Source organism: Andrena cerasifolii, chromosome 7 (assembly GCF_050908995.1).
Source record: "Andrena cerasifolii isolate SP2316 chromosome 7, iyAndCera1_principal, whole genome shotgun sequence".
NCBI classification, from domain to species: Eukaryota; Metazoa; Arthropoda; class Insecta; order Hymenoptera; family Andrenidae; genus Andrena; species Andrena cerasifolii.
In genome coordinates, this window is record NC_135124.1 from 3,457,222 (window position 1) to 3,478,854 (window position 21,633).

The 21,633-nt window shown below is 37.2% G+C and overlaps 1 protein-coding gene and 1 long non-coding RNA gene across 2 annotated transcripts in view; both read right to left on the bottom strand.

The window, feature by feature from the left end:
- Window positions 1-21,633, bottom strand: part of LOC143371694 (uncharacterized) — a 174,783-nt gene that overhangs the window by 59,707 nt on the left and 93,443 nt on the right. The window lies entirely within an intron of this gene.
- LOC143371659 (acyl-CoA Delta-9 desaturase-like) overlaps window positions 1-21,633 on the bottom strand; it is an 85,342-nt gene that overhangs the window by 16,686 nt on the left and 47,023 nt on the right. Inside the window, exon 2 of the mRNA XM_076817108.1 lies at window positions 2,120-2,340. Within this exon, the coding sequence (XP_076673223.1) occupies window positions 2,120-2,327 (208 nt within the window). The 5' untranslated portion in view covers window positions 2,328-2,340. The remainder of the gene's footprint in view (window positions 1-2,119; window positions 2,341-21,633) is intronic.

The window sequence follows — 21,633 nt, forward strand, 5'->3', positions numbered from 1 at the left end:
GGCCGCGGCCTCACTTGGCTTGACGGTGGCGTTGGCGTCGGCGAATTTTCCAGCGATTTTCATCTTGGCGTTGATTGGTTCGACGGTCGTGACGTCATCGAGCGCATGCGTGGTCGTGGGTAGCCGGCCCCACTCTAAACCGGCTACCGCTGGTAGTTTAGTCAGTCCAAACGACTGACTAAAAGTTCGTTGGGCAATATAGGACTGGGTCCTGAAACGTCATCTTTTGTAAAAACTGTACAGGAGAGAATAAAAAACCTAACCTAACCTAACCTAAATATCCAAACTCACATCGGTTCGCTACCACGCTTTACGCGCCCCCTGCACTAATCTAGCCCCAACCTATACTAAACCCGGGACCAGTTGGAAAGTGGAATGCACTGTGTCGGAATAAATCAACAGAAAGTAGTTTTTTGGGAATATCTCGAAAACTAAAGCCTAGCGGCGGTTATATATACAGGAAAAAGTTGTTCAGAATGTTGAGTTTTACAACATATTTCAAGGTCATCAAAATCGGTGGGGACAGAAAACTTCTAAATAATTACCGAAAATAAAATGTACCAACTGGAAATGAGTAATGATTATAAGAAATGCCAAATAAATCATTTTGACCCCCCTTGGTAGATCTAGTGTTAAGGATGACCCCTAAACAGGATCACGGCCTCTACCAGGTACACCAAGTCTCATCAAAATCAACGACCCGACATTCGGGCGGCCCCCTTGTAAGAGTTCAACTATTCTTGAACAAAAGAACATACAAAGTGCCAGCAGGGCTACAAAATTCTATAAAAATCAGTAGGTCTATATCGTAGAGGATTGTACCGAGAAGTACCTAGAGTCCGCCCCAGAAGAGCCTGTTCCTCGTAGCCACGGCCCTGTACTTTAAGAATGAGTGGGTCGTTGAGAATTCGGAGGAGAAAAGTTTCTTCCAGTACCCTGATTAACACGCGTGGCATTTTAGTTTGTGATTCCGTGGAAAACAAGGGATTTTTAAAATGACAGCTCCGTATTTTTTGCCGCTTTTGCACGGCGTGGAAAGAAGAGAAGAGCATAGTAACGTTTGCACTGGTCTGCACACTCGTCTGATGCGAATCCAATCGAAAAAGTTTGGGGTTTCATAAAGCACAAGCTTCAAGAAAAACGTATATTCACGGTCAAGCAGTTACCTCGAGAAATATGGTCTTTATCTTCGGAGTATGCGAAAAAGTTAGTTGAAAGCATGCCTAAATGGTGTCAAGCGATTATCGACAACAACGGAGACGGGACCATGTAATAGGTAATTTCAATTAGTTCATAAAACGTAATTTTCGGTAATATAGACCTTTTTTTTTTAAATCTAATGATTCCTTTCGGAGATACGAGGAACACGCTCTTGTGGGACAGACTGTACGTAAGCTTCGACAGCCCTGGCTACTAATTTGGCTCAAACAGTACCTATCCAAACCCTTTTATAATAAACTTATTTTTGAGAAGTACCGAGTATTTCACATAGTTTAATAATATCATGTATAACTATTTTCCACCCTGATAGCCAGATCTGGGCAGCAGAATCTGACGTCAGAACTGCAGCAGTCTGTGTCCGCATTTGGCTGCGTTCTGATGTGCAGAGCCTGAGGTGCAGTGCCTGATGTCAGATGGACAGCAGATCGACACCAGATTTCGCCGTCTGTTAGGCACAACAACAGCGCCATCTGTAGGCAATTGCTTGATAATTCTGGATCTCAGATGGCGCTGTTGCTGTGCCTAGCATACGGCGAAATCTGCTGTCCATCTGACATCAGGCACTGCACATCAGAACGCAGCCAAATGCGGACACAGACTGCTGCAGTTCTGACGTCAGATTCTGCTGCCCAGATCTGGCTATCAGGCCAGGTATTCTAACCTGATTCCTGATTTCTTCATGGAGAAAGAACGGTTAATGTCAGTGAAACCGGGCAACTGACCATGATTCTATGTTTCGACAATAATACGAAAATGTACGCGTATCAACAAGTAATTAACCCAGTATAAATTACTCGTGTCAATGATACTTCAGTTAGAATTCATTCCCCTGGTATGTATTCAGTTCCTGCTTTGGCTTTTCCCCAAAAATTACCATCGAAATATTAATTTCGCTCACCAAAGGCGGTTGTCATCAATTTGGCGGAAGTGAAGATGAGATATACTCCGTAAAGTGCTCCAAGATGGAGGTACGTGAAGACAATCACGTTCCTCCAGACGATGCGTCTCTGGTATTTTTCTTTTGGCGTTTCGTTCACTGCATTTTCCTCGAGCGTTTCCTCTTCGAATAGCACATCCCTTGGGGTACTCGTGACATTTGGCGCCATTCTTGCTTTATTCCTGAAAACAAACGTACACGCGCACACGTATTATACTGAATGATGAAAACTTCTCACACAATTAATTTCCATGTCCACGGTTCAGCCTTCGTACGTGATATAATTCTTCGAAATTTATACAAAGTTGGGGGTGATTGGGAAAAATAGTGGCGTGGAGATTTCATTGAGAAACTGGAGGTAGGTGATATTTGTTCCATTTTGTACATATAGTTTCGTTCAAAAGTAGAATGCAATGTCACAACTATGGAATCACCGGCTTCAATCAATTTCGTTTCCTAGTATTTTATATGAATTCCACTTTTGTTATTTACATGTTTTGTATGATCTTATAAAGTAAGCAAAGCTAAGGTAGGGAAACTAGGTGCACGGATCACTCTCAAAGTGTATTGTAATGAGAGTTAGGAGCGATAGGGCCGCAGTGATGGAGGGGGAAACACCTACAGGAGCGGTGGTAATGTGTGCGCGAACAGACGCCAGCGCCAAGCCAGCTGAGTGGCCCCAACACGAAGCTAACCACGGCCAACCAGCGTCGACAATCTATTTCCCGGCGACGCTGATTGGCGGTGGTTAGCTTCGCGTTGGCGCCACTTGGCTGGCTTGGCGCTGGTGTCAGTTTCCCCCTCCATCACTGCGGCATCATCGCTCCTAACTCTGATTGCAATCAAGTTTTGGGGTGTACTTATTAAATGTTTCAATTTGCATATACAGGTAAATATACACTGACTGAATTAGTAAGATATACGTTCAATTGTTCTTCTTTTCGGTTTCTAAAAATATACTGACGACTTTGTAGATTTGAGTTACAAGGAACGTTACCCAACTGATACACTCTGATTTTCATGAAACTTGGCACATAGATAAAGATTAGGTACCTGAAAATATTAGATACCTATTTTTTTATCGGCTGACGTTCTTCCAATTTCGGGGACAGAAGACTGTTCCGTCAAATAACTCGAAATCAAGTACAGCTAGAAAAGTGTTGAATATACAAGAACGGAGGCGGGCCGAAAGAACCGGGGCGGGCCGAAGGAACCGGGGCGGGCCGAAGGAACCGGGGCGGGCCGAAGGAACCGGGGCGGGCCGAAGGAACCGGGGCGGGCCGAAGGAACCGGGGCGGGCCGAAAGAAACGGGGCGGCCTGAATGTATGTCTGTACATTATACGTCGAGCAGATAGGTTAGGAAATAGGTTAGATATACTTAACCCAATTATAATATAGACTGCGGAAGTTTATGTAAATGCTGTTTTTATTGGAATGACTTAAACAAGCGGGACTTTGACAGAACTATGTTTCATCATTAAGAGGATGTTAAAAATATATTTTCGATTTTACACATTATGCATATTCTGGATAATTGTAACGAAAAAATCAATTTTTATTGTTGGAATGTGAACTAAAATAACCTGAAAGTTTGGAAAAGATCCGCTTAACAGTTTCCAGGAAATAAATTCCCAAGAATCACCACATTTCTAGCGTCCTAAATAGGGCTCCCCCTTAATACAAAAAAAATGAAATCAGTATCCACGGTGGTTTCGAAGAGTACAGCTTATAACACTTTAATTGGCCTGTATGTAGTTTATTTAAAAAAAAATATTATTATCGGTGAAAGTAGCAAAAGAATGCACATAACAGTATCCGCCCAAAGTAAATATTTACTTTATATAAACTTATTTACAATAAATTAATATTTTGTGGAATATCCTCGTGATCTTGTGTGTTATAAATTGTAACCTGTTATGCATAGACTAAACTACCTATTTAGTCCTTTTATGACATTTGGATTCATTTTGTCGCATTTTTCTATAAAGATATCTTTGAAAATATTTTTCTTTGGTAAATGGTCTCCGTTTTGTATAGTACTTTTGAATTCCGTCCATAAATGCTCTGTAGGGTTTACGTTGGGTGATGGGGTTGGCGTATTTAAAGATTTAGGTATGTACATACATTATAAAGGATCCATTCTTTTGTAGCTCGAGCAGAATGCTTCGGATCAGTGTCTTGTTGGAAGCGAAAGTTATTTCTCAGTCCCAACTTTTCTGCACATGTTTTTAAATTTTGCTTCAAGATATCAATGCACGCAACGCGATCCATTGTACCACCAATGAAATGCAGGTCACCTACATCAGAGGCTGCCATGCAACCCCATACCAGTATGGAACCACACCTCCGTGACGGTTAGTGGAAAAATTTTCTTTATTGTATGCTTAGAATTTTGGAGCAGCCAATACGAGGCTTTTTAATCACATTATTATTACTTTTATAAGCTGTTATTATATACGTTTCTTACAGTACTACGCAGAGTTGTGCAGAATTACAATTGAATTACTCCATGAATTATAATTACAAAATAATTCAATTACATCGTATTCAATTACATTGTAATTCGTAATTCAGATCTCGCATTCAATTAAAATACATCGCAATTCGTAATTGCAATGTATTTGCAATTGTAATTGCACAGTACAATGTAATTGAATTATAATTACAAATTAAGAGGTAATAAGAGGTGGGAAAGAAATATGTAGGTAAAGGTTTCGAACAGAAAAAAATTATTATGAGTGCTGAATATGGTATTATTCATAAATTTATAATATATAGAGAGAAATAACTCCTTTGTTACATTTTTTCCACTTTTTTTTCTCTCTTCTTCAGATTTTTCCGCTGTAATTTAATTACATTGTATTTCAATTACATTGTAATTCAATTACATTGTATTTCAATTACATTGTATTTCAATTACATTGTATTTCAATTACATTGTATTTCAATTACATTGTATTTCAATTACATTGTATTTCAATTACATTGTATTTCAATTACATTGTATTTCAATTACATTGTATTTCAATTACATTGTAATTCAATTACACGCACAATTACAGTAATTAGGAATTGAATTAATTGAAAAGTTTGAATTATGTAATTAAGTTACAACGTAATTGAATTAGTATGTAATTGAAATACAATGTAATTAAATTACGTAATTAAATTAGCACAACTGTGGTACTACGTGGTATTGTAACAATATTTGCTGTCTCGTCGAAATGTTCCACTTTTAAATAAAGAAATAATTAATTTTGTTTCTGGTACCGAAATTTTTCTCCTTTTCGGATTTTTTTTCAAATAAATGTGCCCTAACAGAAAGATTCCTCAGAGCTGAATGGATATACCAAATATAAGACATACAAACAACGAAAGAAGGAAAACAAATAAAAATGATAACGATTTTCTCTTATCATTCTCCGGTAGTCGGATACTTTTGTGCGTGTTTTTCCACTACTCCCACAAATAACAATACTTTTTTTTAAATGAGCTGTGTATAATTTCTTAGTTGGATGCATCCTAATCTAATGTATATTAATCAAGGTTTACACTAATGTGGATTATAACTGGTAACTCCAATTTCAACATTAATTACCTAAATATGTAAAATACGTTTATGTTTACTCCTAAAATACTGTAATGTTTTACTTGCTGCACTTGCTCTCTAATATGAAGTTAGACTTATGTCACGAGTTGCATTGTAGAAATAATTTACAAGCTGAATCTAACAAAAACGAGTTTTCTAAAGTTCACACTACTTAAATAAGGAAAATATGTTATATGTATGGCATGGGCCGATATTTTTGTGAGTATCTGTATATAACGTGACTGATGTAAAAAATTATGACTTCTTCCTCATTGCTGCAAAAGCAAAATTTGCCTCATACTTTCATATCTCTCTGGCGTTTAACATCTGTTGTTATCGTGATTTCATTATATATACAGTATCGCCCGGTTAAAGGCTCGTTTGTCAGTCTCAACCACGCGAGCCTACCTTGCTAAACAGGTAGGACTATACATATGTATTAGGGTGGCTCTTATTTACTCTTGGTAAAAATTTTTATCAAGATTTTCTTCGGGGCACCCTCCAGAATAGTTCCGAATAATTAAAAAAAAATCTGTGTAAAGTTTGAGCTCGATCGGATAAAGGGAAAGGGTGACCCTTGGGCCCTTAAACATTTAAATTATTATTTAACAGCTCGCGAAGTCGATTTTATATAATACCCTCCAAGTTATTGATTAAATAAAAAAATATGTCAAACAAAAGTTGTAGATCCGGACAAGGAGCATATTTTATGTTGTATTACTTTTTCTCGTGCGACAAAAGGTTTTCGAAAAAAGTCCGAAAAACTAAAAAAAAAAACTTTCCTCAAATTTTGAAAGTTTAAATGTTTCTAGAACACTTTTTATTTATGAAGGCGAACAAAAAAAAAGGAATTTTTATTCTCGTGGACTACTTTTTAGATATTTAGGGCGAGGGGGGATATACCGAAATTTGTGAAAAAGATAAAAAAAATCTTATTTTCAGTGTTTTTATATGTCATGAATGTTTCTTGAAAATTTGGGACCTAAATTCGCAAAAATATCGAATATATAGACTATATCTCCTCGAAAATAAAAATTCCAGTTTGTTTGTTCGCCTTCATAAATAAAAAGTGTTCTAGAAGTATTAAAACTTTCAATATTGTTTTTTTTCTTCAGTTTTTCGGACTTTTTTCGAAAACCGTTTGTCGCACGAGAAAAAGTAATACAGCATAAAAGATGCTCCTTGTCCGGATCTACAACTTTTGTTTGACATGTTTTTTAATTTAATCGATAACTTGGAGGATATTATATAAAATCGACTTCGCGAGCTGTTAAATAATGATTTAAATGTTTAAGGACCCAGGGGCACCCTTCCCGTTATCCGATCGAGCTCAAACTTTACACGGATTTTTTTTTAATTATTTGAAACTATTCTGGAAACTAATATGTATGCATATAGTGTGTGAATGTTACACTTATTAGTCGTAAGCATACTCGTTATAGATCACGGTTATGACCATTATTCAATCTGACCGCTATTAATTTTGCAATCGTACTTCAATCAGCTTCTATTCGTCAGTACTACCATTTCGATTTGTATCTAACGGAAAAATTCTGACATAAGGATGATCTTTAGTCTGACCAGCAACTTTGGACAGTAAGAAATAACCTGATGATAATGGTGACCCTGTGAATTCGATTATCGGAAAATTTGACTGTAGGTATGCATCCACATTTACTCAACGCTTATCGCTACTTAGATATGTAATGTATTTCTTCAAAAGGAAGTTGCATAAAATAAGAAATAAAAATTCTTTTCCATCGTGAAGTGTAACCTTATTTTTTTGCCAGAACCAACTAAATTATTCCAAAGTTATTTCCTATGAATTGAGACTCTCAGACGCCGCGCCGTACTGATCCACTCCTCTTTCTGTAAATTTCTCAATTTGAGTACTTAAGTACATGCAACTAGGGGAGACCGGGGCTAGTGTTACATTTTTCAGTTTTCTATTTTTTTATTTTTTTTTGCATTCCATATTCAATACTATCAATGACTCTCACTTAAAGTACGTTCTTTCCTCTACCGATGACCGCTGTCGCTTGTAATTAAACGAAAACCATGACTTTGAAACAAGCCATTTCGAAAGGCGAGACATGTTGTATCAACGTGCCCCGAGTAGGGGTTAGTTGTTGCGCAATACGGGGCAAGTTGTTACAGAATTAAATTTTACGAAACCAGGCTTATTATGAGTAATATAATTATATTTTCTTGGACAAAAGTAAATTTATTAATGGTAAGAATCTATTACAATAAATATACAACAAAAAATCTATTTTAAAAATAATAAAAAAACTACTGAAATCAGTTGCACTAATTATCGTCCTCCGTTTCATACGGGGACTCGTGTCTATTATTTGTGGTGGTTTTATTTCTCATCTGCCTATTCTTTACTGTATATTTTTTTATTTTTATGTCATCAGTTTCCTTTTTAAAACTTTTTAATAAAATCTTTTTAAGTTTCGATTTTTTACTTTTGGTTTTTTCTTTTAACAATTGTTCCTGTCGTATGGATTCTTTTATGGGCGTGTTTGTTAAAATTTCTGATTTCATCTTCTTTAACAACATGTCCCTTGTCTTGTGCAACAACTTGCCCGGGTTGACACCATTGTGTATAAAAAGCTATAAGTTCATACCAGTTTGGTGTATTCTTAAGTTCTTGGTACGAATCTGTAGCTAAAGGAACACTGCTTCAAACGTGGTAATATTAATTTACATACATTCATCTGTCTGTTCGGTAGAAAAGATTGAAGTAGAAAGAGAAAAGTTACTATTATTACATAAAAAAACTGTAATAAAGTGACAACGCGTGAACCGACTACAAACAAACAACATACACAACTGTGTATGGTTGAAACACATCAGCCACTTCATTGTCCAAGCGAAAAAAAATTTAAACTGCTTTGTAACAACCTACCCCTGTAACATCTAGCCCCGGTCTCCCCTAGTGCTTAACTTATCAATTTATTCTACTTTTTATTTTATGAAGCTGATCAGGCTGACTTCTGAGAAGCCCAATTGCGTCACCTAAAACAACAGAAATCTTATCCTTTTCCAATCTTAAACAAAAACACACCTTGCCAGTTCAATTTACTGTATTACACTTCAATTCAATTAAGTCTCATTGTCAGAGCTGTTCCGAATATATCCTGCGAAAAACAACAGCAGGTAAAATAAAGTACATCAGAAATTGCAAGATCAATTATTCAGAAATGATTCATGTGTATAAATACGAAATACAGCGACAAGTAAATCAACGCTCCCTTTATTTGAGAATAACATTTAATCAAATGAAATAACTCGTTGCTCGAATAATTACCTTAAGAATGCTCATAGAAATGAAGCTACTGGAATACAGCTACAAAAGTATGTTGTGAAATAATGCAGATGCAAATTAACTTTTAGCTCGAGTCAGATAAATTAACATAATCTTACTCAGGTTTATCTTCCACCTAAATAAGCCTATGTGTCAATTATCGTCTGAATAACAGCACTTGAAATAAAAGTATCAATGTACACAGTGAAAGATAGCTGTAAAATTCATACACTCAAGTGTTGCGAAGATCAAATTTAAGGATATCATTCAGAAACATATCAGCACATTTTAGCAAGCCGACGTATACATGACTATCAAACGTGATCATTTGATACAATAAAACCAGTTAACTGTCATCCCAGCAACAGTAGCTAACACAAAGAGTATCAGGCTAAAAAATCGTCAAACAGTTTGACGAAGCATTTATTGAAATACTCAAAAAAATCCTTAAACACTGAATCTTATCCAAAACTAATTTCCGCTCGAATGAAATTCATTGCTAGCAACCTTATCCTGGGAGAGTTGTACTCACGAAATGTAGATCTCAATCGGAAAGCATGCATTGAATATCACAAGCAAAGCTAGCCCACCGACGCGGACTTTTCTCCTCGAAACGAAGCCACTGTGGAATCGAATGCAACAGATGCAACGATTATTCGGACCACAACATAAGCAGCAGCGAAAAAAAGGGTTGCAGAAGAAAACGGAGCTTGTCCTTAAGCGGTAGATTTGAGAGCCGTACCTGTGCATGTGTCAATAGAAGTCACCTACATTCTAGGTCATCATTCGTGCCCCTCGTGTTCCGTGCAAACGTCGCGAAACGTTCCCAGACACGAAGCCAAGTAACCTCCCCTCCGTCCCGTCAAAACAGGACATGCCGACGAAATCGATACGAGTGACGAAAACAGTGTGCCGCTCGACGAGTCGCGCGAATCCCCGTGCACCGACACCTGCGTGCCTTTCATCATTGACGCCTGTTTCACGGAAGGAATGGTCCGTCGAGCGGACCAGAAACGAACGCCCGCGGCCGCCTACATCTTGTCTTGGAAGACACTCTCCAGACGGTGCCCACTGTCAGAAGAAGATCGTTTTTCAAGAAACGATACTCGCGCCGCTCGCCGGTTGCGGGCATCGACTGCGCCCTGAGGAGACAACAGGTATCGGATTTCCAGGCAGCAACACCTGTAGCCGCGTCCTTACCGCTTCCAAAACATCGAGGATTTTAATGGCAAGGGTGTATGGGTGGAGAGAACATGGAGGAACCCGTGCGGCTCGAGCCTGTCGGAGCTCGAACGAGGTCGTCTATCGACTGCCGGGTGGGTAGCGTGGACGTTCCCGGGCGCAGGCTCGCGTAGCGAACAGGACGTCGACGTTCTCCGTCGCCCTCGAGGTGCTACGATCCTGCTCGAAATTTTCACCCTATCTGTTGACCCCTCGGGCCATATATACCCATAGACATGGCCCGCCCTGTATGAAGCCACTAGTCGAAGTGAGGCGAAGATAACGGGGAACAGTGGCGCCACTTGTGGGCAAAACCTTAACCTTAATTACCTAATTCAAGATGGTTAGACCATATACACTAGTGAGGTTATATATTTTTCTGTGAATAATTTTTGAGTACCTAATTATTAATAATGGCGCAAATATGTTCTATAAAGAATTGCAAAGATAATGAGTAAATTGCATTTTCGTAAATATTGATACATTGCTGGAACTTGCATCATTACTTTGCCCACATGTGACGTCACACGTAGATGGTTTTATCCTTAAGTCAAGGCAGTTATTTGGAGCCCTGTCTATGGGTATATATGGTCTAAGGCTGACCCGGTGGACGTTTACGGAACTACTGTGGCCCGATGGAAAGAAGACGGTTGAAATGTCGTAGGGGCAAGAGGGGTTCTTCGCTCGGATTGGCTCCCGCCGCCAGTGTCCCGTTTGCTTACTTTGTATTCGTCGACGTTGTCGCGTCGGCCAATAGGGATATACTATTCGGACCTGATATTCGGACCGTAGAGTTTCTCGACTGGCTTCTTTGCATCGGGGCACAGTACAAGCCATCAGATGCGATGAGAACGTTTCTTTACCGATCGGCTCGTTAACTTGCTACTGTTACTTTCTCGTTAACTTGGTACTTTCTTTCTGTGTTTAAAGTGGGCGTTTGGGGTAGGTATAACGAACTCATGCTTCGTAACAAAACTAACGAGGAAAAATTATTGCACAGTCTTTTATTTCAGTTAGAACAGTTGTGAGAATAGTTGTCACAGTGTATCAACAGACGCGGTCGCGCCTGGAAGCTAATTCCCCTTCCCCCTCTCTACCCATAGGCACACTGAGCGACCATGTCTCTATAGACGAATGCTAGCGAAATGGGTACGAACTCGCAGGTATTCTGGCCTTATTATCTTATCTTAGACATAGTTCCGGTGTTTTAACATGATCCAGCGAATAATTTTTTTTTTCACCCATTTGTAGTTTTACTTAATGTTTCAAGCTGTTTTTCTAAAAGATAAAAGGATTATTCTGAATTAATAGTTATCAAAATGATACTTTTTTTACGAGACAGTCAGACGTCACGTAGCGCTAGTACTTGACGCCAGTAGATGTCGCCATTCTCGTTTTACTTCTCCACTTGACGCCAGTAGATGTCGCCATTTGAAAGCAGATGTTGGCCCCAGTGAGGGTACCATTTGAATTGACTAGAAACTCACTAAGGTGTGGTGAAGTAAAACATGGAATAACCAACGAATACGGAAACGTATATTTTTACGCCTTGCGTCCGATCAACATCGGAGCTAGCGCAAGAGAGAATCATGGCGGCTCCCACCGTCTTCGCGGAGAGCCTCCCCACTCTCCACATACCAAAGGAGTGGGGGGCGAAAGACATGCAGCGCCATACAATGGACCCTACACAGAATCAACAGACGAAAACCTTTTTCCAGAAATCTTATAATGTCACTCCTCTGCCCTACACCCCTCAAATACATGAAAAAGTCGAGGGCAAAAACGAGTATTATTTGTATTTCTACGTTAGATTTAACTTTATGCAAGAAAAAAGTGATGAAATCCCCCCCCCCCCCCCAAGAACATGACTCATGTATAAAAGAAGCTAATTCCCTTTAATTCTCGAAACAATTAAAAAAGTTCAGATGCAAAGATTGTGAAATCAACTTTGCTAATTCCAATTGTCTACAAATAAATTCAGTGCTCAGATTTTCAGCCTCGGTTTTAAGTAATTAGCGGGCCGTTGTATAAGAAAAAAATCCGCATGTCTCTTAATCCACTACTGACTTTGTTTCGTTTAAATTAGTCTCTACCAAGTTTTTATTATCTTCGATCGTAAAATGATCTTCACACGGCCCGCTAATTACTTAAAACCGAAGCTGAAAATCTGAGCACTGAATTGATTTGTATACAATTGGAATTAGCAAAGTTGATTTCATAATCTTTGCACATGAACTTTTTTAATTTTTTCGAGAATTAAAGGGAATTAGCTTCTTTCAGACATGAGTCATGTTTATGGGAGTAATTTGTACTCCTCTGTGTATTGGGAGTCGAACATTAGTATGCGACACTAGCGGTCGGTACGCGAACTAATAGTAATGGCCGACGCAGATATACAGTTTATTGCGGTCTACCAATTTTCACAGTATTCACGAACTGTATGCAGAAAAAAATGTTGTGTAGCAAATTGTTACAATGAACAATGATCTCAATTTAAGTTTTCATAAAAGTGCCAAAAAGTGGAGCAGGTAAAATTGTCCACATTGCATAATTTTACATATTCCAATATTGTGCCTAAAGGGATTGTCAACATTTTTACTGTAAGAAATAACTTTTAAATAAACTTTTATACTACTGGTCCCATATAAACATATAATAAAATGTATACCTGCGACGTCCATATTTGTTACGCCACACTAGCGCCACCATTCCCGCGGTGGTAGTTTCCTTTGCCAATTTTATATAGTTTTTTGGAATAAATTCTATTTTATATTTTCAAAATATATGTCTATCAGACTCATTAACTTAAATTTTATAAATTAGTGAGTCTCAGTATTTAAGTTGGGGTTGATAACAAAATAAGAGAAATATAATATTGTAAAAATTTGACTTAATGCTTTATACGAGTATTCAATATGTTTCCCCCCATTATTTGAATTAGTGGCAACTAAAGGTAGTAGACGTATGTAAATTAAAATAATTATACTTTCTGTTATCTCCTACTGTTACAATAAAACGTCGACAATTGTATGCAAATGTTGTTCGTTAAATGTTCTGTTAATAAATCGCGGAGATAATTACCTGACAGATATTAAATAAACTTATTGCTACAAGTAGTAGCAAATTGTTTAGCGTTGAAGTATTGCGCATTATTGTATCCGATTTTTACCATCTCGATAGTTGTTAGAACTTCGATATTCGCGTGTTTTTTTCGTGTAAAAATCAGGACTTCAACTTTAAATAGCCGCCATTTTATTTTAAATTAATCTTTCTGAAATTCCCTCCGTTAATCAGAGGATACATTAATATACTAACAAAATCTTTTTTGTTCTTTGATTTTAGATAATCTGCTTCCAAATGGCAGTGCTCACCGCAAAACCAAATTTTTAAAAATGCATCTTGGATGTCGTTTGTTACTTTATTATAAACCTAAATATTTTTCTACGAAAAAATTACCAAATGTTCTTTAAATGTTGCTCTTTGAAACGCGAAAAGTTTTGTAAAAATATATGCTTCCGCTTCTTCTAAAAAAATTCACAAATATTCGCTTCTTTGCGGCCGTCTGACTAGGTATAACCCCTTAAATTCCGGCTATTATCCGATTTTGTGTTATAACTGTAAGAACTATAAGTTACCAAATGATAGTCCTAATTAAAAGAAGTAACATTTGTATTGAAACTTGTTTTCCATCTCTTACAGATTGCGAGTTACAAAATAAAATCGGAAAATAGCCGAATTTTCAGGGGTTAATTTCAACCCCTTAAAGTGAATTTGGGCAGCGAAAAAAAATTGCGTTGTGATCAGGAGGAAATCCCCTACACATTCACAAAGTTTCAGATTTTTTTGAATTTTCGGGTTCGCCATCTTCCCTTGTAAGTAACGAGACAAATATGTTATTTACAGTACAGTCTAATGAAAATTTGTGGTAGAGACCGTAAAACGCCGCAAAAGGTGGGAATATTGAATTCAATATTTTAAACCAAAGCATTCTTTACCCTGAAGTGCGCACAGTCTTAAATAACATGAAGAGGATGTGTACAATGTACATACACCTATGGAATAACCGCAAATATGTACATATTTGAGAAAATGTTAGCTGAAAATGAGTCGTGTGATAGAAAATCCATAAGAACTGACGCGAGAAGTGTAAAACTATTGTGTGCACTCTGAAAAGATGATTTGTGATTTCTCACGAACATCTATTTTCAGGATTTAATTGTTACAACATATCCCACAATACTGCATTTGATTATTCGGGCAAATATGTGCTTCCGTATATCGAGCATGAGAATTTCAAATTATGCGACTAGATACAGGTAATCGAGACTCATGAGGAGACTATACGAGGTTCAGGTGACAAATTTTCTTCAAATTTTGCACTTAGATGGCACGCAGCACGTACAAATTATACAGGGTTTTCCACTTATAATCAGTATCTAAATTATTTCCGCTGGTATTGAAAGTGAGAAAAAATGACTAATTGTAAGAGTAGCTTATATGATTTTGGGACATACATCTGCTGATGATAAACAAAGTCGACTCAAGGTACTGTTGAAGATCATTTCAAGGTCATTGACATTTTTTTTTTTTACTTATTAACAACTGTTTTTTATAATGCGATGTTGTAATCGACATCCAAGCGAGTTCAGCGACCTCTGACATCGTGACCTCGAAATGACAACAGCTGTCTGACAATTTTATATGAACTTTAACTGTATTTAAATCAGAACAATGTAAAAATAATAAAACAAGGGATTTCAAGTGTCAATAAAACGTTGATGTTAGAACATTGTCATGTCAACATAACTGTCATGCTCAGTCAAGAGGCCGAAAAAAGGGTGGTCTTTGGAAATTTTTTACTCAAAAGCTATAACACATTTCTCAAAAAATCTTTTTTCCTTTTAAGGATTGCATCTCTATAGTACCGTGCATCGTATTTTTTTTTATTTAAAAATATTTATCAATATCAAAATATTTATACATATATATCCACTAGTAAAAGTATACATTGCAGGAGAAAATGTATGCATCCACTATATGTAGATATAGTCAAAGTATACATTTCAGTCCTTGTGAACACTGTAGCCAATTGGATCACTGAGTGCATACATTAACTAGTGAATGTACACATTCGCTGAATTAACGCTTTGACTGTAACCAATTACTGACACCTAACCAATTACTGTCACCTTAAGCTATTTTACTTAAAATAACGAACAAATAAACGTTGTAAAGTCATACACAAAGAGAATTATATAATTCAACCTATAATCTATACTATACACTATAGTGTATTTATTCGTTATTTTAAGTAAAATAGCTTAAGGTGACAGTAATTGGTTAGGTGTCAGTAATTGGGTCCTTTACCCTACATGGTTATAGACAGTTTATACTTTTATAGATGTTTATCTTTAAACATTTGTAAGCGCCCTACAGTTCGGTCCCCGCATTACATTTCTATAAGACCTCATCTTGTGGATTCACTGTGGTCGAGTCGGTAAAAAAGTTGCCTCTAAGCAGTGTCCTTTTTGTCCGGTGCGGGGCGGTTCAATCCTCGCCACTGCCGACTATTTTTGGCTAATGATTTTAAGAAATAAAAACGAAATATTGGCGAAACTTCCGAAAACCGGTCAAACCCGATTGAGCTGAAATTTTGCAAATAGCTTCATTTTGCATAAAAATAACGTTTGCGAGAAGGATTTTTGGCGACTCGAAAATTTTTTTTTTACCATTTCAATGTCATTCTCTATCTTACCGACAGAGCGGAGAATCGGATTCAACAGTTATTCAGACCTAACCCAGACCTAACCCAGACCTAACCCAAACTAACCCAAAACCAATACTAATACCCAGTATCAAGCTGATATCTCTTTCTAAGTTGATCTCTGTTTTATAGATTTTAGGAGATTAATAAGGAGAATGCACTGAATAACTGTTGAATCCGATTCTCCGCTCTGTCGGTAAGATAGAGAATGACATTGAAATGGTAAAAAAAAAATTTTCGAGTCGCCAAAAATCCTTCTCGCAAACGTTATTTTTATGCAAAATGAAGCTATTTGCAAAATTTCAGCCCAATCGGGTTTGACCGGTTTTCGGAAGTATAGCCGAAATATTTATGTCTAACTCTTACAAAATAGTAAATAACAAATACTTGAGGGTCCAAATATTTTAACTATGGTACGGTAAAAAATTTACCATGCGTTTAATACCTGATGTCTTATGATGTTTCCGTATTCAGGTAATACCGACGTGTAGCGAATGATCGAGGTACAAAACTTCAGCTACCATGGTCGGAGTTTTAAGGCCAAACATGTTTAAAATATATTAAAACCTTCAAGTATTTTTAATATACTACTTTTTAAAGAGTTAGACAATTAAAAAAATAGTTAATTTTTATTTATTAAAATCATTTATCCGAAAGTGAGAAGGGAAACAAAGAGTTGACAGTGGCGACGATTGAACCGCATCGGACAAAAAGAACACTGCTTTCGAGGCAACTGCCTTACCGACTCCATCACAGTGGACCCACAAGATAAGGTTCTTCTTATAGAAATGCAACGCGCTTACACATGTTTAAATTAAATATCTCAGAAAGTATAAACCGTCTACGCCTATAACCATTAGGGTAGTCCTTATTTATACGTGTGGAATTTTGTTCTACTCTCACCTCCTAATATGGTTCCATTTCATAAAAAAAATAGTCCCTGAAAAAGATTATTGCAATCGAACAATAGAAAAGGGTGCCGACCAGGCCTAAAAGTTTAGAATTCATCAATAGTTTAGATTTAAAGAATTTTTAAAAAATGCTAAACTAAAAATGGTAAGCCCCATCGAAATTTTGTTCAAACAATACTAAAAGAGCATTCAATTTTCTACAATTGTTGTATACACATTTTTTTCGTGTTCCCAACCATTTTTTAGATAATTGCGTTTGAATATACAAAGATATAGGTAATACGTCACGCAGTGGTGCGCGCAAAGTGGGGACCTCTCTACATATATTCAAACGCTATTATCTAAAAACTGGTTGGAAGCACGAAAAAATTGTATATACAGTAATTGTAGAAAATTGAATGCTCTTTTAGTATTATTTGAACAAAATTTCGATAGGGCTTACCATTTTTGAAAAATTCTTTAAATCCAAACTATTGATGAATTCTAAACTGTAAGGCCTAGTCGACACCCTTTCCTGTTGTCCGATTGCAATAATTTTTTCCAGGGACTATTTTTTTATGAAATGGAACCATATTAGGGCGCGAGAGCAAAAGAAACCGCATGCTGAAAATAAGGGCCACCCTAACAAACATATATATTCTGGATCGGTAGGGTGAGATCCACATGTGAACAATGTTGCATTACAATCTGGGACGAACATCTGGGACGGTTCCCTCGATAGATGCTTCTGAGGACTTCTGGAATCCTGTTATTTTTAGTGGGGAATGTAAATTTGAAACTTTCAATTCGTGTGGCAGAAAAAGATAGTGCGGAGAAAACCAAGATGTGAAATGGATAAAGAAAATTGTTCGACCAACCGTCACGCATGAAGGTTGTCCCATACTGGTAGGGGATTGCATGGCAACCTCTGATGCAGGTAACCTGCATTTCATTCAGGGTACAATGGCTTTGTGTGTATCGATATGTTGAAGCAAAATTTAAAAATAAGTGCAGAACAGTTGGGACTCAAAGATAACTTTCGCTTTCAACAAGACAATGTACCTAAATCTTTAAATACGCCGCGTCAATCACTCGACGTAAACCCTATGGAGTAGAGCATTTATGAATGGAACAGAAAAGTACTATACAAGAACGTAGACCATCCACCAAAGAAAAATATCTACGTACAGAAATGAGACAAAATGAATCCAAATGTCACAAAAAACTAGTTCAGTCTGTGCATAACAGGTTACAACTTATAATAAGATTGCGAGGATATATAAGATAAATGTTGACTTTGAGCAGATACTTTTATGTACATACAAAATATTGTTATCGGTGGAAGCAGCAAAAGAATGTACGCAATCTTATTATAACCAGTTATGCATGGACTGAACTAGTTTTTTGTGATATTTGGATTCAGTTTGTCTCATTTCTGTACGTAGATTTTTTTTTTTTTTTTTTATCAGCCGGATCAAGAAAAAATCATAGGCAAAATACCAACCCACATTCAAATATACGACACAAAATTCTACTGTCTATACCAGGATTATAAACAGTACATTAATAAAATTGCTACTGAAAAATGGAACGACATTTGGAAAACCAAACCCTCAAAAATCCACGATTTAATCCCCAATTTTAGCTACAAAATACAAGATAACACACTAAATAGGAGAGATCAAGTTGTCATGACCCGACTCAGAATTGGTCGCACCAATCTAACACATGGACACCTAATGGATAAATCGACTCGAAAAATATGCGATGAATGTAATATCCCAATTACAGTTAAACACCTATTATATAACTGTACCAAATGTGACAACCACAGGAATTCAACTGACATCAACATAGATGAAATGCTAACCAAGCCAGCACACATGAAGAACTTATTCGACTACCTGAAAGAAAAATCATTATACTCTAAAATCTAACCAAGAAACTTATAACTAGTCCTCACCCAATATTTCAACTATAACTGTGTTTACAATGGTAATTGCTATTGTACTGTGATAGTAAATGTATGCCTATGTATTTGTACGTCGCTAATAACCCATAGGGGTTGATGCGACAAAAAACCAATAAAGAAAAATTTTTTTTTTTTAAATACACTATTTAATTTCTCAATTAAATGTGTTTTAATTTAATGTATATTAATAAAGGTTCATGATAACGTAATTTATAACTGTGAACTCCAATGTCAACATTAATTAAATATGCAAAATATTTGACGCGTATAGGGTAGGCGGACTTATCAAAATACGTTTATGTTTATTCCTCAAATATAGCTCCCCTTAGGAAATTGTGATCTAGTCACTTGTTTTACTTGCTTCACTTGCTCTATAATATAAGTTAGACTTATGTCACGAGTTGCATTGGAGAAGCAATTTACAAATTAATATATGTTTACGACTCGAATAATGCATAAACGAGTGACGTTCGTCTTTTTTCAGTTTACCACACAAAAGCTCGTTATGTATATTAGAAATCCCATCACGCAGCTTTAGCATAGTACAATAATAATGCAATGGCGTATCGAATACTTCAACTGCATACGAAACATGAACTTGAAATAGGATAAAGGACCCGATTACTGTCACCTTAAGCTATTTTACTTAAAATAACGAATAAAAAAAAGGTGTAAAGTCATACACAAAAAGAATTATGTAATTCAACCTATAATCTATACTATAGATTATATACTATAGTTTATTTATTCGTTATTTTAAGTAAAATAGCTTAAGGTGACAGTAATTGGTTAGGTGTCAGTAATTGGGTCCTTTACCCTAGATGATGTCGAAAAAATGTTGGGGGGGATTGATTTTACATTAGGTATTACGAATATGCTGAAGAAATTCTTAGAACACCTTCATTAGTATCGGAAGATGTAATATAATCTTAATATAGAAAGCAGAAAGCTTTATATGTTTGTGTGTTTGTCTGTCGCCTAAAAACTATTGAACGATAATTTTTGGAATCACGAAATGAGCCTTAGCTCATTATGTCTTACTAATCCGGACGAATGGGACTATCTTCACAAAAAAAATGAAATTTTTTTATAAAATCAGAATCTAAATTTCGAGCGAAGCTGAGTAGTAAAAGCTAGTTTTTATATAAAAACGAAAATAATATACAGTAAACATTCGTATTAAACCCGACGAACGGGGCTAGTGGCGAGCGTAAGACGCGTTGCGGACACTATTCCGTGCGGCCAGTGTTGCCAACTCGTATTTTTGAAAATCCGTAAAGAAAAGTTCAACATTCCGTAGAATTACGTAGATCCCCCTTTGTATAATCCGTTGATCTACGGATTTTCTTCGTAAGTGTTAATTATTACATGTACGAACGAAGCTAATTCCCTTGCTCGTGGAAACTGTCCTTTCCCAAATCCTTCCAGAAATCTTATATTTCGATCCTCCCCTAACATCCAAAAAAAAAAATTTATTGTCACAACAAAAAGTCACAAATTACGAAAAAGTTCACGTGCAAAAAGTTGTGAAATCAACCTTTCTCTCACTTTCAACGTTTCGAGTGTCTTCGTTGCGAGTCGTAAGATGCCAAGTGCCAGGATTGCCAGGACCGATAAGCAAAAATGTGTGGCAACAGATGTCGCTATTAGTCGTTACAAAAAAGTGATTCTTTTGCTGATTATAGGTTACTAACTCACGAAAAAGGTAAAAAATCCGTAGAATTCAGTTTACAATCCGTAGATCCGCAGATAAAGTAAAAAATCCGTAGATCTACGGAAAAATCCGTAGGGTTGGTAACACTGCGTGCGGCCATGCCCCAAGTAAGGAAACCCAAGAGCGAGCGAGAGAGAACGAAACAGTTGACACGACGTTGCCGTCGACTCTTTCGTTCCCTCCCGCTCGGGTGCTCTCACTCTCAACCGAAAGATTCCAAGAAATGGTGGGGATAGTCACCGGGCGTACTGCGCATGGTAAAATCGGGACTATAACGAGGATTTACTGTACCTGAATCATATTTACATATTAGCCCAACTGGCTTTATCCGTGCTTCCAACTCAAGTTAACGTCGACAGATTGTTATTTTCTTTAAAATACACATCGTCTTCACGCTGTAGTTTAACTAATCATATTAATGTTATTTTGTCAATTTCAGTTGATGCAAAATGTATGAATTGTAAGCCGAGCGATGGCCGTGGCGTGCAAAATGCATGTATGTGTGCAGCCCAGATGAGCGACCTTCGGCAAAAAGGCATTGTCGAACGTAGCCGAAATCGCAACGCCGAGTCTGCGACGATCGGCGGACGGGAACGGGAGCTGTGGTGCCAGATCGTGGACGGGTTCTCTCGAGAATTTCCCCCACCTCGCGCACACTACGCCGCAGCTGCGTGTCCGTGAGTTGGACTCCGAAGCGCCGAGCTCACGGACGCGCCGCTCCGGCGTAGTGTGCGCGAGGTGGGGGAAATTCTCGAGGGAACCCGTCCCCGATCTGGCATCACAGAACGGGAGTCCCAGAGAGTCGCTCGCACGGAGCAGACGTGCATAAGTCACCAATAAAATATACTCATTTACTGTGTCTACCTTACACACCGAATTCTTTCCTTCAACCCTTCTATAGAATTTATAATTTCGATAAAGTACATTCGAAAAATACCGATATTTCGTGTTTTGGTATAAATCGCCGATATGGAATAGCTGTAAACCGGAAAAATGCCGGTAATTATTTCA